At 39.6% G+C, this 17,766-nt stretch overlaps 1 protein-coding gene across 5 annotated transcripts in view; it reads left to right on the top strand.

The window, feature by feature from the left end:
- LOC128695082 (pyroglutamyl-peptidase 1-like protein) overlaps positions 1-16,971 on the top strand; it is a 69,506-nt gene extending 52,535 nt beyond the window's left edge. For all 5 annotated transcript variants that reach the window (XM_053785475.2, XM_053785476.2, XM_053785474.2 and 2 more), the window contains 2 exons: positions 9,005-9,107; positions 15,288-16,971. In XM_053785475.2, coding sequence (XP_053641450.1) covers positions 9,005-9,107; positions 15,288-15,459 — 275 coding nt within the window. In that variant the 3' untranslated portion in view covers positions 15,460-16,971. The remainder of the gene's footprint in view (positions 1-9,004; positions 9,108-15,287) is intronic.
- The last annotated feature ends 795 nt before the right edge of the window (positions 16,972-17,766 follow it).

The raw sequence follows: 17,766 nt of genomic DNA on the forward strand, positions 1-17,766 counted from the left end.
ACAGTGGACCCTCGCATACCGTTGGCATCACATAACGTTAAATCCGCATACCGATACATTTTATCACTAAAATTTTGCCTCGCATACCGCTAAAAAACTCGCTCAACGCTATTCGTCCGAGACTCTTCTAATGTGCGGCCTGAGCCAGCTTCACATGTTCCGCCGGTGGCATTGTTTACAAGCCAGCCTCCGCGGTAACATCCAAGCATACAATCGGAACATTTCGTATTATTACAGCGTTTTTGGTGGTTTCATCTGCAAAATAAGTGACCATGGGCCCCAAGAAAGCCTCTAGTGCTAACCCAGTGGTAAAAAGGGTGAGAAATACTATCATACCACAGTCAGCTGCTGCTGCACCACGGTCAGCTGTTGCTGGATCAGTCGGCTGCTGCTGCACCATGATCAGCTGTTGCTGGACCAGTCAGCTGTTGCTGGATCAGTTAGCTGCTGCTGCACCACAATCAGCTGTTGCTGGACCAGTCAGCAGTTGCTGGACCAGTCAGCAGTTGCTGGACCAGTCAGCAGTTGCTGGACCAGTCAGCAGTTGCTGGACCAGTCAGCAGTTGCTGGACCAGTCAGCAGTTGCTGGACCAGTCAGCAGTTGCTGGACCAGTCAGCAGTTGCTGGACCAGTCAGCAGTTGCCGGACCAGTCAGCAGTTGCCGGACCAGTCAGCTGCTGTTGCACCATCAGCTGCTGCCGGACCAGTCAGCTGCTGTTGCACCATCAGCTGCTGCCGGACCACGGTCAGCTGCTTCTGAACATGACTCGTCCCGAACCTGTCCGTCCAGCCTGAGTGCCTGCCTTGCCGTCATTGTTTACAAGCCAGGGTGGCCAGTTGTATGCATACATTCGATACATTTTGTATTACATTATTTATAGTGCTTGTAACTGCTAAATAAGCCACCATGGGCCCAAAGAAAGCTTCTAGTGCCAACCCTGTGGTAAAAAGGGTGATAAATACTATCGTACCACAGTCAGCTGCTGCTGCACCATGGTCAGCTGATAAATTGGACCAGTCAGCTGTTGCTGCACCACAGCTGCTGCTGCTGCACCATGGTCAGCTGCACCACAGCTGTTGTTGTTGCTGCACCATCAGCTGTATTACTCGAAGATGTGGAGAGAGTGTTGTTGGTGTGGCTTAACGTGAAACAATTACTGAGAAACGATTAACCCCGGAGGGTTAGCCACCCAGGATAACCCAAGAAAGTCGGTGCATCATCGAGGACTCTAACTTATTTCCATTGGGGTCCTTAATCTTGTCTCCCAGGATGCAACCCACACCAGTCGACTAACACCCAGGTGAACAGGGAAAAACGCCTGGAACTAGTGCTCATATTGGTGAATTTAAAGCCAGCAAAGGTTGGTTTGAGAGATTTAAGAATCGTAGTGGCATACAGTGTGATAAGGCCTGTTCTGGAAGAAAATGCCAAACAGGACCTACAGTACTCTGGAGGAAAAGGCACTTCCAGGACACAGTCTCATCAGTCATTGCTGCATCTTCAATAAAGGTAAGTGTCATTTATTCTTCATTTAGTAGAGTAGTACATGCACAATATATACTGTGCATGTACTACTCTACTTTTGTGCATGTATCCTTCTCTTTGTGTGTAGGAAAATGTATATTTCATGTGGTAAAATTTTTTTTTTCACACTTTTGGGTGTCTTGCACGGATTAATTTGATTTCCATTATTTCTTATGGGGAAAATTCATTCGCATAATGATAATTTCGCATAACAATGAGCTCTCATGAACGGATTAATATCGTTATGCGGGGGTCCACTGTAGTTGTGGATGAGTGGACCAAACTCCCGAGTAGAGTTATTCAGGCTAAAACGTTGTGTAGTTTTAAACCTTTCAGGGTCCAAGGCCCAAATCTGGAGTCACGCACCAGTGTCCAAGAATTTTCAAAAAAAAAATTTGTTATTTTTTCTTATGAAATCGTAGAGAATCTTTTTGTGAAGGTAATAAAACAAAAAGTACGAAATTTGGTGGAAAATTGACGAAATTATGCTCTCGCGAATTTTGATGTGTCAGCGATATTTACGAATCGGCGATTTTGCCGACTTTGACTTCCATTTTAGGCCAATTACATTATTCCAGTCAACCAAATTCTTAGCTATTTCACTAGTATTACTTCTATTCTATCGATTGAGCACAAGAAATCGCCAAGTCAACTGTTTCAACTACAAAATAAAGTGATCGGAAATTGTTAATTTGGCCAATTTAACACAAAGTTCAAAATATTCCAATTTCAAAATAGGGTCCAGAATGAACAATGTAGGCATTCCTGGCACTAAACTAACATTTCCTCTGTTCATTAGTTATGTTTTGAGGCTTTACAAATAAATTCCATTTTGATTTTTTATTCACTTAATGAATTTTTATTCACACCAAAAAATAAAAGATTTACTGTTATGCAATACTGTAATAATTGTATAAATATCATCACCATATTTGTGAATGTATATTAGACCCACCAGCTGATGTGTATTAGACGTGTGAGGTCGTTTGTTTACTCTTGAATATCGGCAAAAATTTAACATTTCTGCTACTTTGAGCTCAGTTTCACGCCATTTCCAGTGCTAAAACCAATCAAAATCATCTCCATTTCTGTAATATGTCTTCCATTCTATCAAATGAGACCAAGAAATCGCAAATACAACTATAAAAAACATACGAAAAAACACTGCAAAGTTGCTGTTTTAATCGAAAAATCATGATTTCATTTTTTTCTCTCATTATACACAGTGTGCTGCAGGATCTGTTTTATGTGGTGCACACATACCACATAGATGTATTCTCTCATATCTAGGCCCAAATGTACCACTCACAGTTTATCAGAGTGAGCTGAGCTCATGGTGTAGATCTACGGTTTGGACCCTGAACGTAAAGCCGTAGATCTACGGGACGAACCCTGAAAGGGTTAAAAATAGGTTAAATACATGAGTGGGTGTGAGTTGGACCTGACTAGCTTGTGCTGCTGGATCTGGTGTCATGCTCCATCCTTGAGTGGAGGTAACCCGACTGGGTGGGTCATTGGGCTAATCCGGGGGGGGAGACATGTACCTGCTCTGCATGGGTCAGTAGGCCTGTTGCAGTGTTCCTTCTTTATGTTCTTGTGTTCTCTATTTACTACACGTACATGTACAAGGTATACAGGCCCAGCTGACATCAGCGACATACTACTATATAGAAAGCTGCTTGTTATGCTGAGTATTTCAAGAAAATTAGGTCAGTGTCCCAGAATGACAACCACACCAGTCGGCTAACTCCCAGATACCCATTTACTGATGGGTGAACATAGACAACAGGTGTAAAGAAACACACCTAATGTTTCTACCCTGGCTGGGAATCGAATATTTACCAAAAATCATATATATGGCTAACCCAAGCCAGATACTAGAAATAAGCCACGTTGACTTTTTTGGGTTATCCTAAGTTCTCTACACATGCTGCTGTGTGTGATAATCTATATAGAGAAAATAACTTTTTTGTTTCAGGTTTATGGTGCAGTACGAGTGTATATCACAGCTAGCCCTGTGCTACACTCCGTTTTCTCTAATATAAGCCCCAAGACAGGGATAGGAGAATGGTATTTGTATACCACATCCTCTTCATACCTCCGCTGAACTGCTCGGTGTTATGCCAAATATTATTTATTCTAGAGTATTTAACATGTTTTGTTATTTATATTGTTTATGTGATATTAGATCAGTTGTGATAGGCAAATAAGCTGTAATGTTGATATTAGCATAATAATGAAGCATATTCTCCTGCATCATGAGACTGAGCTCATGGCAACCGACAGTGGCTTCAAAGTCACCTTATCTTTAATGGATAATGTTCTGTGTCTGTGCTTTACGTAATGAGAAGCATTTCTTTTATTCATTGGAACCATGGCTAGGGCTAAAAGTAAGCAGGTTAAAACAATAAATGGAGAAAAAGAAATTGGAATGACTTATGCAGCAAGTAGCGCCACCAAACAGTACCAGCAGGTTGGTGTGGCGACCCTGGAAATTTGAAATTATGCTAGCCAAAATTAGTGCCGAATAACTGAAGGAACCGAATAACTGATTGCCGGATTTGTGATGGCAGACCTGTATAGGGTAGCATTAAAGGCACTATGTGCGCCCCTCTGGTTGCTAGGCAGGCATCACTGTGATAGTCCAGTTCAGTCCAGACGCTCTGCAGCATATCTGGAGTTATAATGTGAACTGCTTCAGTGATTGAAATTTTCAGCTCCTCCAGGGTTGCAGGTAGGGGTGGTATGTAAATTGCGCTCTTCACATACCCCCAAAGATAGTCACAAACAGTTAGGTCCAGTGACCTGTGCAAGTGGCCCGCGAGATCACCAGACCTAACTGTTTGACTTCTTTCTCTGGGGGTACTTGAAGAGCACAGTTTACATACCACCACTACCCGCAACCCTGGAGCTGGAAATTTCGATCACTGAAGCAGTTCGCATGATAACTCCAGATATGCTGCAGAGCATCTGGACTGAACTGGACTATCAGTGATACCTGCCGAGCAACCAGAGGGGCACACAGTGCCTTTAATGTTACCCTATACCACATGAAACTGAATGAAATCAATTTTCTTCATTGTAATTAATTGATGGCTTATTTATATAGAAACATGATACATAGTCTAGCATGAATAAAATAGACCATATTATGGCGAGTGTCCAGGACCAGGACCATCTTTGGTCTTGGGTAAGAGAAAACGGAGTTTTTGGGAGGGTACCTGCACTAGATCGCTAGTGCATTGATATATGAGTATCTCAGAAGTAAGTTATTGACTTACTTCGTGAAGCCCACCACTTATTATTGAAGTAAATGCAATAGTATTGACAGGAATAAAAAACGATTATTCTACAATTGGCTTGTGGAATATTAAAAATATTTCAAATTTTTGGTATTTGTGTGAGAGTAAAGGGCAAGATATTTTGCAAATGTCAAAAACTTAGCAACTATATTTTTTTGTAGAATAACTAAAGATAATTACATGATTTCTCCATGGGGAAGTGGAACAGGCTTTTTCTTCCATAAGCCATGCGTGTCGTAAGAGGCGACTAAAATGCCTGGAGCACGGGGCTAATAACCCCTTCTGTATACATTACTAAAGTTAAAAAAGAGAAGCTTTTGTTTTTGTTTTAGGGCTACCCTGCTTCAGTGGGATGCGGCCGGTTTGTTGAAAGAAGAAAAAGAAAGAATTACACGATTACCTCCAGTGAGAACATCACTAGCATTGTTTTACAAGTACCTAGTCCCAAAACCACCTTTCGTTGGGCCATTTAGGCTGGGGTTCTTGCCAAATATTTTCAGTAAATATTTTTTTTCACTAGTAACTGATTTTCACTCGCAGTTCGAAGCAAAAAAATCGACCAAGCGATGGCTCGTAACTCGGGGAAACTCGTAGTTTGGGGCACTTGTAAGTTGAGGTACCACTGTAATTGAAAACTGCTGTATTAGCAAAATGCCATAAATTAAAGCCCTCCTTTATTACTATTACCTATATTACGTACTACTATTATTACTATTACTACTGTTATTACTGCCACCACTTGTACTACTACTATACTACTTATACCACCACTACTACAACTACAGTAAATCCCCAGGTTTTGGCTGTAATCCGTTCCAGGAGCTAGGCCTAAACACGAAATAGCCGAAAGGCAAACCAATATTTCCCATAAGAACTAATGTAAATAAAATTAATTCATTCCAAACCCACAAAAATATTCACAGAAAACACATTTTTTAAATAATAACTGTAGTTTTACATACACCACAGATAAATACATATCTATTATACAATACATAAATTACAACTTAAGTAAACATTGCTGGCTGGATGCCTGGCTGGATGGTTGGCAGGACGAGAGTGCAGTGTAATGTTCACTTGAGGATAATGCTTGACTGGCTGACGACGCCTGCGTAGGGAGGCGCGGAAGCACGGGCAGGCGGACAGGTCTGGTATGCCAGCCAAAACCCTGGGCAATGGCCGAAACATGGGACAAAATTTGGCTGAGAAAGCAGGCGAAACCTGAAGCAGCCGATTCCCAGGGCGGCCGAAACCCGGGGTTTCACTGTACTTGTATCACCACTACTAGTACATCTACTTGTACCACTATTACTTGTACAAGGGTAATGCACTTAATAGTAGTATGTAATGTGTTTATATTTAAACTTGTTTTACTACAAGCTAGGTATTTTACATAACTGATTAATAAGAATCATTTATCTTAATCAGTTATAAAACATGGATATAATTTTTCATGCCTTTCCCAGCTTTTCATTGAAATAGTGTTAAATTTTCAAAAAAACATTTTAATTGTATAGTACATTGTTACTTCTGAAAGTGCCGCTTTCCTCAAGAGACTAAACATTAGTATGGTGTATTGAAGTTGATTTGAGTATAGGGCAGTGCTCTTTCATCTTACATCTGCCAACTTTTCTCTGTATATTCTTGTGTTCAAGCATATACACAGTACTTTCATGGTTTCTAACATTATCAAGGAACTATAATAGAATGGCAGAAGGTGTGGAGAAATTTTCTCCAGGAGGGGGGTATCAGCCCCCTTCAGCCCTTTTCAGCCCTGAGGGGCCCAGCCCTCTCAGAAGGGGCAAATATCTTGCTTACTGCTTCAGCGAGTAATTGATCGCAGATGCAGTAAGAGTATGCAACATGGTCAAGCGACCGCCGCTCCTTGCAGTCCAGTATTGCAGAGTGTATTTTAATAAGAGACAGTACATCTCTTACCTTGGCAGGACAATTAAGGTAAATCCTGCTCCCACTTTATTACCATAGTAAAGAAAGTGGACATTGTTGTCTATGCTTAAGACAGCAAGAATCAAACATTCTGCTTTGCTTCATCGAGGAAGTGGCAAGGAAGCAAAAGTATGTCAGCTTTTCCTTTGTGCAAGGGGCAGTAACTGCGTGGGGTGCTGTGGCGTCTTCAGATTACTTTTGACTCTACTGAGAGTGACACTGACGCCAGGATAACCAACAAAGAACGGTCTGTGCGTTAGTGTGAACAAAGTGTCTCATAAAACACAAACACTTGAGAAGTGTGATCAGCTTCTTTAGTGATAAGATTGTGAACAATAAAGACAAATCTTGTGGAACATAGTGTACCAGTGTGCGTATTCCTAGACTATGGAAGACGTGGACATCCAAGGACGCTTCAGCTTCTGTCAAGTCACCGATATCTGTCGAAGGTGTGAAGAACACCATAGCTCACGCTACGAGAGCAAGGTAGGTTACGAATTTCATGTAGTACGGGGGACTGCGCAGTTCTTGAGTCGCAAGGAGTTTGTAATCAACCTATAGTCAGCAGTTAGGTGCGGACTTTTGAGTACACACAAGTAAGTTTGTCAGCCATCAGTGAATGAAATATGCTGACATAACACCCCCTAGGGGTAATTTATTGTTTACAAATTATAACTCATTTCAGCCCATTGAGGAATGACTTCGACAGCTTCTCAAGACCTCGTCTGCAGGGGCGGCTGTGCAGGCGATGAGCTAAGTTTTCCCTTTACAAGCTGTATAAGCTTAGCTGGTAAAGCAATTTCTCAACAGAAGGCTATACAGTGGACCCCCGGTTTGCGATGGCATTGGTATCCGATAAATCCGGTATTCAATACATTTTAACGCAAAAATTTTGCCTCGGTTCCCGTTAAAAAACCCGGTACACACAATTCGTCAGATGTGTCCACGTGTGGCCTGAACTGCCCCGTGTGTGCCAGTGTTTACAAGCCAGCCAGTGTGCTCGCATCTAAGGATACATTCAGTACATTCCATATCAGTGATTTTGGTGCTTCTTTTTGCAAAATAAGTCACCATGGGCCCCAAGGAAGCTTCTAGTGCCAACCCTTCGAGAAAAAGGATGCTAATGACTATTGAAATGAAGAAAAAGATAATTTGTAAGTACGAAAGTGGAGTGCGTGTGTCGAAGCTGGCCAGGTTGTATACAAAACCCCAATCAACCATCGCTACTGTAGTGGCCAGGAAAACGGCAATCAAGGAAGCTGTTGTTGCAAAAGGTGCAACTGTGATTACGAAACAGCGACCGCAAGTGTTAGAAGATGTTGAGACTGTTATTGGTGTGGATAAATGAAAAACAGATAGCAGGAGATAGCATCTCTCAAGCGATCATTTGTGAAAAGGCTAGGAAGTTGCAACTAGTGCTGATGTGAGTGAATTTAAGGCCAGCAAAGGTTGGTTTGAAAGATTTAAGAATCGTAGTGGCATACATAGTGTGATTAGGCATGGTGAGGCTGCCATGTCGGACCAAAAAGTCCTAATGGAAGGGGATTCCCATTCTAAACATTAACAACTTTGACACTCTCCCCTCCTCCCATCCCATCAATCATCACCAGATCTTCATTAAAGGTAAGTGTTATGTACTCTGTTGTTAGTAGAGTACTACAAACTGTGCAGGTCTTCAGTTTGTGTGCATTAAACTTAATATTTCATGTGGTAAAAATTTTTTTTTCATACTTTTTAGGTGTCTTGCACAGATTAATTTGATTTCCATTATTTCTTATGGGGAAAATTGATTCGCTTTCCGATAATTTTGGTTTACAATGAGCTCTCAGGAATGGATTAATATCTCAAACCGGGGGTCCACTGTATAAGGCTGTGGTAACACCTCGGTCACGTCTGATGTCACACCTATCCCACAACACCTGTGAGGTGTTATCTCGGCCTTATGTAGCCTTCTGCTTTTCTGTTATTATAGTTCCTTGATAGTGTGAGAAATCTTGAAAGCACTTGGAATTTTACAATTTTTTTTTCAGTTTGTTTTGCATATGCTTGTATGTGTATGAGTAAACTTATATGTGCTGTACCTATACCTATACTCCAAATAGCCAGTGATCACTAAAGAATTTTAAATTACAATCTCACTCTCAAGGATTACACAATCAATTAGTTTTACTTTAATATTAAGTTTAATCTTTATTTCACTGTTTGTTTTTTACTGACTGTACATTTCTAGGTGGTGAGGAGGTGATTGAATCTGGAATCTGCATGAAGATGGCATCCCAGGCCATAAATGAAAATGGCACCCTTAAGTCTGATAGATCCACTAATGCTGGCAGGTGAGCTCCAAGTCACATTGTTTAAAGTGTAAAATGTATTTAATTTGGTGGTTCCCCATTTTCTTATCTGTCATCAAATCATTCTTGCCTCTATGCCTTATTGGAGTTATTGCTGTTATTGTATGTTATAAATTAGATAAATTTTGTTAATTTATGTTAAAATAATCTTCATGGGGAAGTGGAGAAGAATCCATCCTCAGTAAGCCATGTGTGTTGTGCATGTCTTAAGAGGTGACAAAAATGCCAGGAAAAAGGAGCTAGTAACCTCTTTTGCTGTATAAATTACTTAATGTAAAAAGTCACAACTTTTATGAAAGCATTCTTTTTTGGGTAATCCCATCTCGGTGGGAGACTACTGGTGTTAAAAAAGCATGGGGGGGGGAGGATTTGGTAATTAATATACAGTATCAGTAGGTAGTAGATTGATAGAGAGCAACCACCCAGGGAGGTGCTACCATCCTGCCAGGCGAGTGTAAAACGAAAGCCTGTAATTGTTTTACTTGATTGATTGCTGGTTTCTTTTTTTTTTTGTCTCATAAACATGCGAGATTTCAGGTACATCTTGCTACTTCTACTTACACTTAGGTCACACTACACATGCATGTACATGTTTATGTAGATACACTCATCTGAGTTTTCTTTGATTTTTACCTTAATAGTTCTTGTTCTTGTTACTTTTCCTTTCATATCCATGGGGAGTGGAATAAGGATCTTACTTCCGTAAGCCATGCATGTTGTAAAAGTCAACCAAAATGCCGGGAGCACTGGGCTAGTAACTGCTTTTCCTATACATGTATAGCCTACTAAAAAGAAAGTCAAAGTGGGATGTTTGAATGTGCATGGATGTAGTGCGAGTGATAAGAAAGAGATGATTGTGGATGTTATGAATGAAAAGCTGGATGTCCTGGCTCTAAGTGAAACTAAGCTGAAGGGGGTAAGAGTTTCAGTGGGAAGAAATAAATGGGATTAGGTCAGGGGTTTCTAATAGAGCTAAGGAAGGAGTAGCAATGATGTTGAAGGATAAGCTGTGGCAGGAAAAGGAATATAAATGTACAAATTCAAGGATTGTGGAGTAAAATAAGGGTTGGATGTAAAAAGTAGGTTACAGTAAGTGTTTATGCACCTGGAGAAGAGAGAAGTGTAATTGAGAAAGATTATGGGAAATGTTGATTGAGTGCATGGGGAATTTTGAACAAAGTGAGCGTATTTGTGGTTGGGGATCTCAATACTAAAGTGTAGAGGGAGTAGTAGGTAAATTTGGGGTGCCAGGGGTAAAAGAAAATGGGGAGACTATGGTGTTTCTCACTTACTTTACCACAGGGGTACCACTAGCAAGTTTCTTTGGGCCCATGGTAGCTTATTTCACAGTCCCACAAGCACTAAACACAATGAAATAATTGTGAAATGTTTGAATGAGAGCGCAGGCTAGTGTTCACTCAAGCATGAACAAAACTAGACTGACTCACGGCGCCTGTGCGGGGACGCGGACAGAGTCGGCTGCTGAACAGGTCCAGTACCTGGCAGTTCAAAAATAGGGGCGAGTTCGATAGTAGGGATGAAGTTGGTTCGAAAAAAGTTAGATTTTTGAAGAGTTTGATAAGTGATACGTTCAAAATAAATCAGGAGAAAGCTGGTAGGCCCACATGTGAGAGAATGGGTCTGTGTGGTCAGTGTGCACCATATAAAAAAAAAATCCTGCAGCACGCAGTGCATAATGAAAAAAAAAAAACTCAAGACAGTGTGTTTGGATTAAAACGCCGAATTTGTGGTGTATTTTCGTATAGTATTTATGGTTGTATTCTTGTTTTCTTGGTCTCATTTGATAGAATGGGAAACATATTATAGAAATAGAGGTGATTTTGATTGGTTTTACTATGAAAAGGACCTTGAAATGGAGCTCAAAGTAGGGGAAATGTTTGATTTGTGCCGAAGTTCAAAAGTAAACAAATGATGTCATTTTCCAGTACAGTGGACCCCCGCATACCGTTGGCATCACATAATGTTAAATCCGCATACCGATACATTTTATCGCTAAGATTTTGCCTCGCATACCGCTAAAAAACCCGCTCAACGCTATTCGTCCGAGACGTGTCTAATGTGCGGCCTGAGCCAGCCTCGCATGTTCCGCCGGTGGCATTGTTTACCAGCCAGCCTCCACGGTAACATCCAAGCATACAATCGGAACATTTTGTATTAGTGTTTTGGTGATTTTATCTGCAAAATAAGTGACCATGGGCCCCAAGAAAGCTTCTAGTGCCAACCCTACAGGAATAAGGGTGAGGATTACTATAGAGATGAAGAAAGAGATCATTGCTAAGTATGAAAGTGGAGTGCGTGTCTCCGAGCTGGCCAGGTTGTATAATAAACCCCAATCAACCATCGCTACTATTGTGTCCAACAAAACGGCAATCAAGGAAGCTGTTCTTGCCAAAGGTTCAACTGTGTTTTCGAAACAGAGATCGCAAGTGATGGAAGATGTTGAGAGACTTATTGGTATGGATAAATGAAAAACAGATAGCAGGAGATAGCATCTCTCGAGTGATCATAAGTGAAAAGGCTAGGAAGTTGCATGAGGATTTAATTAAAAAAATGCCTGCAACTAGTGATGTGAGTGAATTTAAGGCCAGCAAAGGTTGGTTTGAGAGATTTAAGAAGCGTAGTGGCATACATAGTGTGATAAGGCATGGTGAGGCTGCCAGTTCGGACCACAAAGCAGCTGAAAAATATGTGCAGGAATTCAAGGAGTACATAGACAGTGAAGGACTGAAACCTGAACAAGTGTTTAATTGTGATGAAACGGGCCTGTTTTGGAAGAAAATGCCAAGCAGGACCTACATTACTCAGGAGGAAAAGGCACTCCCAGGACATGAGCCTATGAAAGACAGGCTTACTCTGTTGATGTGTTCCAATGCTAGTGGTGATTGCAAAGTGAAGCCTTTATTAGTGTATCACTCAAACTCCCAGAGTGTTCAGGCAAAAGAATATCCTCAAGGCTAATTTGTGTGTGCTGTGGAGGGCAAACAGTAAGGCATGGGTCACTAGGGACTTCTTCTATGACTGGGGGCAAATGCTTGGTGTAACCAATGTGAAAGATTACCTAACTGAAAAGAAATTAGACCTTAAGTGCCTCCTGGTGTTAGACAATGCCCCTGGTCATCCTACAGACGTGGCAGAGCGACTTTATGGGGACATGAGCTTCATTAAGGTGAAGTTTTTGCCTCCTAATACCACTCCTCTCCTGCAGCCCATGGACCAGCAGGTTATTGCAAACTTCAAAAAACTGTACACAAAAGCTCTGTTTGAAAGGTGCTTTGTAGTGACCTCAGAAACTCAACTGACTCTAAGAGACTTTTGGAGAGATCACTTTAATATCCTCAATTGTTTGAGAATGTGTGTAAAGGTAGAAAGTTGAAAGTGAACATAGAAAAGAGTAAGGTGATGAGGGTATCAAATGATTTAGATAAAGAAAAATTGGATATCAAATTGGGGAGGAGGAGTATGGAAGAAGTGAATGTTTTCAGATACTTGGGAGTTGACGTGTCGGCGGATGGATTTATGAAGGATGAGATTAATCATAGAATTGATGAGGGGAAAAAAGGCGAGTGGTGCGTTGAGGTATATGTGGAGTCAAAAAATGTTATGTATGGAGGCAAAGAAGGGAATGTATGAAAGTATAGTAGTACCAACACTTATATGGATGTGAAGCTTGGGTGGTAAATGCAGCAGCGAGGAGATGGTTGGAGGCAGTGGAGATGTCCTGTCTAAGGGCAATGTGTGGTGTAAATATTATGCAGAAAATTCGGAGTGTGGAAACTAGGAGAAGGTGTGGAGTTAATAAAAGCATTAGTCAGAGGGCAGAAGAGGAGTTGTTGAGGTGGTTTGGTCATTTAGAGAGAATGGATCAAAGTGGAATGACATGGAAAGCATATAAATCTATAGGGGAAGGAAAGAGGGGTAGGGGTCGTCCTCGAAAGGGTTGGAAAGAGGGGGAAAAGGAGGTTTTGTGGGCTAGGGGCTTGGACTTCCAGCAAGCGTGCATGAGCGTGTTAGATAGGAGTGAATGGAGGCGAATGATACTTGGGACCTGACGATCTGTTGGAGTGTGAGCAGGGTAATATTTAGTGAAGGGATTCAGGGAAACCGGTTATTTTCATATAGTCGGACTTGAGTCCTGGAAATGGGAAGTACAATGCCTGCACTTTAAAGGAGAGGTTTGGGATATGTTGTGCATCTTTATACATATATGCTTCTAAGCTGTTGTATTCTGAGCACCTCTGCAAAAGCAGTGATAATGTGTGAGTGTGGTGAAAGTGTTGAATGATGATGAAAGTATTTTCTTTTTGGGGATTTTCTTTCTTTTTTGGGTCACCCTGCCTCGGTGGGAGACGACCGACTTGTTGAAAAAAAAAAAAAATATATGTATATATATGTATATATTTTTTTTTTTTAATTTTTGACACCAGGAGACACCTCAAGATTTGGGGTTGCAACAGTCAAAGGGTTAAAAATAAGGTGACTTTGAAGCCACTGTCGGTTGCCATGAGCCCAGTCCCATGATGCCTGGAGAGAGTTCCGGGGGTCAATGCCCCCGTGCCCGGTCTGTGACGAGGCGGAATATGCTTTATTATTATGCTAATATCAACACTACAGCTTATTTGCCTATCACAATTGATCTAATATCACATAATAAATAATATAAATAACATAAAAACTTGTTAAATACTCCAAAATTAATTCGCATAATACGTACTGAGTAGTTCGACGGAGGTATGAAGAATATATGGGATAAAAGTGCCATTCTTCTATCCCTGTCTTGCTGCTTATATTAGAGAAAACAGAGTATAGTACAGGGCTAACTATGATGTACACTCGTACTGCACCATAAAACTGAAACAGAAAAGCTATTTTCTCTTCATAGAGTATCACACACAGCAGCATGTGTAAAGAACCTAGGATAACCCAATAAGTCAGTGGCTTATTTCTAGTACCTAGCTTGGACTAGCCATATATGATTTTTGGTAAATATTCGATTCCCAGCCAGGGTAGAAACATTAGGTTTGTTTCTTTACACCTGTTGTCTGTTCACCCATCAGTAAATGGGTACCTGGGTGTTAGTGGACTGGTGTGGGTGTTATCCTGGGACATTGACTTAATTTGCTTGAAATGCTTAGCATAACAAGGGACAAAGGGACCCCAGTGGAAATAAGTCACTGTCTGACTTTTTTTTGGTTACCCTAGGTACCTGACATACATGCTGCTATGTATAAGCTACGTAACTGTATTTATGTATACCTGAATAAACTTAAGGGGCTTTCTATATAGTAGTATGTCACTGATGTCAGCTAGGCCTGTGTACCACGTACGTGTACGTGTAGTAAATAAAATTATTATATTGTTTTTTCTCTCGGTTGTTTGTTGGGCTATCTTATTGAAACTTGGGCAATGTACGATGGAAAGATGCTTCTTAACGTACACCAGAAATAATAAAATAAAAAAATGGACGATAAATAAGGGAGTTCTCTTCTTAGCCATTAGCCGCCTCTTTGCGGTATATTTTCATATGGCTTTTATGGTTGTATTCTCGTTTTGATAGAATGGAAGATATATTACAGAAATAGATATAATTTTTCACTGGTTTCATGATGAAAAGTACTTTGAAATAAGTTCAAAGTAGCAGAAACGTTTGATTTTTGCCAATGTATTAGTCAAGTTGGTTAATTTTATTAAGTGTATTTTAACCTAACCACTCTGTGATCCGGCAAACTCAGCAATCCGACACAGAGGTCCCAGTGATGCCAGATTTGTGATGGAGGACCTGTAATGTGAGAGGTAATTTATTGGAGGCCACTCAAATATGATCATGTCTTGAACACATCATCTAGTAATCAAAAGGAGCCGATTGCCAATATAGGTCTACTGTGTACACTTCAGCATAAAAAGTTAAAAAATGAAATAAAAACCTGTGGGTTGCAATGAAAAGTAAAATAATGTCCAAGGATGTACAGCAAGTATCAGAACACATGTTTTAAGATGAAATTTGATTCCGCATTGATTATATTATCTCTTAAATTAGTTAGGATAAGTGGCTTCAGTCCTTAAGGTTTTTAAATATTTTACAAAATATGTAAGGTGACAAACTGAATATAAGCTTATACATTTATTGCAAATTCTTTGTTGCAGGTTTATTTGTGAGTATGTATATTACTTGTCCCTGCATCAAGACAGATTAAGATCGGCTTTCATTCACGTTCCACCCATCGAAGAAAATTTATCAGCATCAGACATAGCTACAGGCCTTGCTGTTGCCGTAGAAGCCCTTTACCAACAAGTTTTGGAACTGGACTGCAAGTAGTCTCCAAGACTGTGTAAAAGTTTTAGGCCTGGGACACACACATTTTATAGATAGGTTTTCAAGAGATTCTAGATGAGATTGAGATTTTTTGAAGTTTGTGCTCAAATTATTTTTAAATACCCAAAGTACACACACATTCTGCCTCTAATTATGGGCATTGTTACAAACTTAAAAGTGCCTTTAGATATTAATGTATGCATTACATCTGCATTTATCCAGTAGATTGCAGAGAGTACAAATAAAAATCTCAGGACTGGGACCAAAAACATAATTTTAATTTTGCAAGTTTTACTTTAAAACTTGCATTTATTTTGTATTGCATTTAAAATTGTTTATGCATATTTGTCTATTTTGTATATGGTTCCTTAATTTTAGAGAACTTTTAAAAATTTCAGTAGACATTGTACAGTGGAACCTCAGTTTTTGTATGCCCTAGTGTATGTAAAACTATAGTTTTTCTCTATAAAGTGTATTTTTTGTTAATATTTTCCATATTAAATGTAATTCCAATTAATCCATTCCAGACACCCAAAAATATTAACAATTTCATTTTTATAGAGAAATATAGGTTTACATACAGACTAGGGCATACGAAAACCGAGGTTCCACTGCATTAAATAGTCTCCATCAAGAAAATGTTGTAGCATTTACAGTTCAGACAAGTGATGCAGATTCTTTAATATCTTGTGCATTATGTGGAACATGGTTATTCTTGTTCTAAAGCATTGCTTGAATATTTGTCAGTAAGCAGTATTATATATATGTACAGTATTGCATGTAACCTGCTAAATGATTTATATAACTGAATCTCTTACACTCTTGCCTTATAGTAATCCAGGATGTATGCAGTACAATATAAAATTGTTTTTATATTGTCTCAGGTCTTTATAGGTAGAAGTCTGATTTTTTTTAAGGTCCACTTTTAGATCTGTATTTACTGGTAATTAATAATTGTCGAATGTTTTACTGTGTTAACTTGATGAGATTTCTCTACCCCACTATTTTTCATTAAGTGTAGTGTGTATAGTTTTCCATGTCTTCTATAATTTTTTCTTTAATGCCTGAAATGATGTGAATAATTATGGGGTTTTCAAAATAGGGAATAAAAAATTTATCGCAACTTCTAGCAGTTCTGTGTCTTTGAAAATAACTTATTTCTTCAAGCATTCATCTACTAGTGTTTCTGAAATGGTTATCTGTTTTTTTTAAAGTATTCTGTCACTTGTTTCTAGTTGCACACAATGGCAGATGGAGGATTGAGGCTACAGTAAGCCTACTGGCCAATATTAGGCAGCTTAGCTTTTCATGGAATGCCGTAATCTGAAAGAGTATTAATGTTCAAAAAGACTTGCAGACATTTCAGGCAATACATTTAAGGAAATGGTTTCTCTGCAGGTGGCTTCTGAAGAAGCTACTTGCAACAAGGGTTTAGTGATTAGTTTTTTTTTTTTTAACACTGCCGTTTCCCACCAAAGCAGGGTGCTTAGTATGATTATAATAATAATACTTGTGGCAGAATGTTTTAATGTCCTGAGCTGTACATTCTTTTTCCATATCATGTTGACATAGCCATACCATTTACAGATGTCCCTTGTCTGTGCTCTAGATGTTTCCTGTGCCTTTGGCAACTGTACGAAGTTGAATTATATCATAAACTCTTAGTGGTGTATAATAGAATCTTCAATGTGCTTTGTGAACTATGCCATTCACATACTGCATGTGATTTATGGCGGCTGTAAGGCCCTGTTTTACGGCATTTCTCGTTACGGCATTCCGCTAATACAAGCATTTCAAATTATGACCAAAACTTGCTATACGGCTCCCCCACCTGACTTTCTAATACGGTCACCGCGCCCCACCTTGTTTGTTTACATTCTTCATGAGCTCAGTAAGCACTAAGTCTCTCCATTTTGTCTGGAAACTCCAAAATTTCAAATGTTTTTAAAAGTTATTTCATATTTTATATATACTCTGATAATTATACTTATGTATACCTGTACTTAAATAAACTTACATACTGTGCTGGCATGCAGGTACACATTAAAATCAGTAAGTGTCTTGTGTCTTATGTCTCCAGACGTCATATTAGTAATGATAATAATAATCATCGAGTCTCGTTTAAATGTCGTATATTACGTTAAATACACATTTTCATTAATCCATGTATATTTTTTCAAAATTATATAATAAACACGATACATAACATAAAAAGATGATAAATACACCCCACAATAGAATAAATAAACATAAATATGAGATGTGGTAGCAGACGACTTGCACAAGTGACGCCATATTAGAAATGATAAT

The sequence above is a fragment of the Cherax quadricarinatus genome, chromosome 35 (genome assembly GCF_038502225.1).
Source record: "Cherax quadricarinatus isolate ZL_2023a chromosome 35, ASM3850222v1, whole genome shotgun sequence".
In the NCBI taxonomy this organism is placed as follows: Eukaryota; Metazoa; Arthropoda; class Malacostraca; order Decapoda; family Parastacidae; genus Cherax; species Cherax quadricarinatus.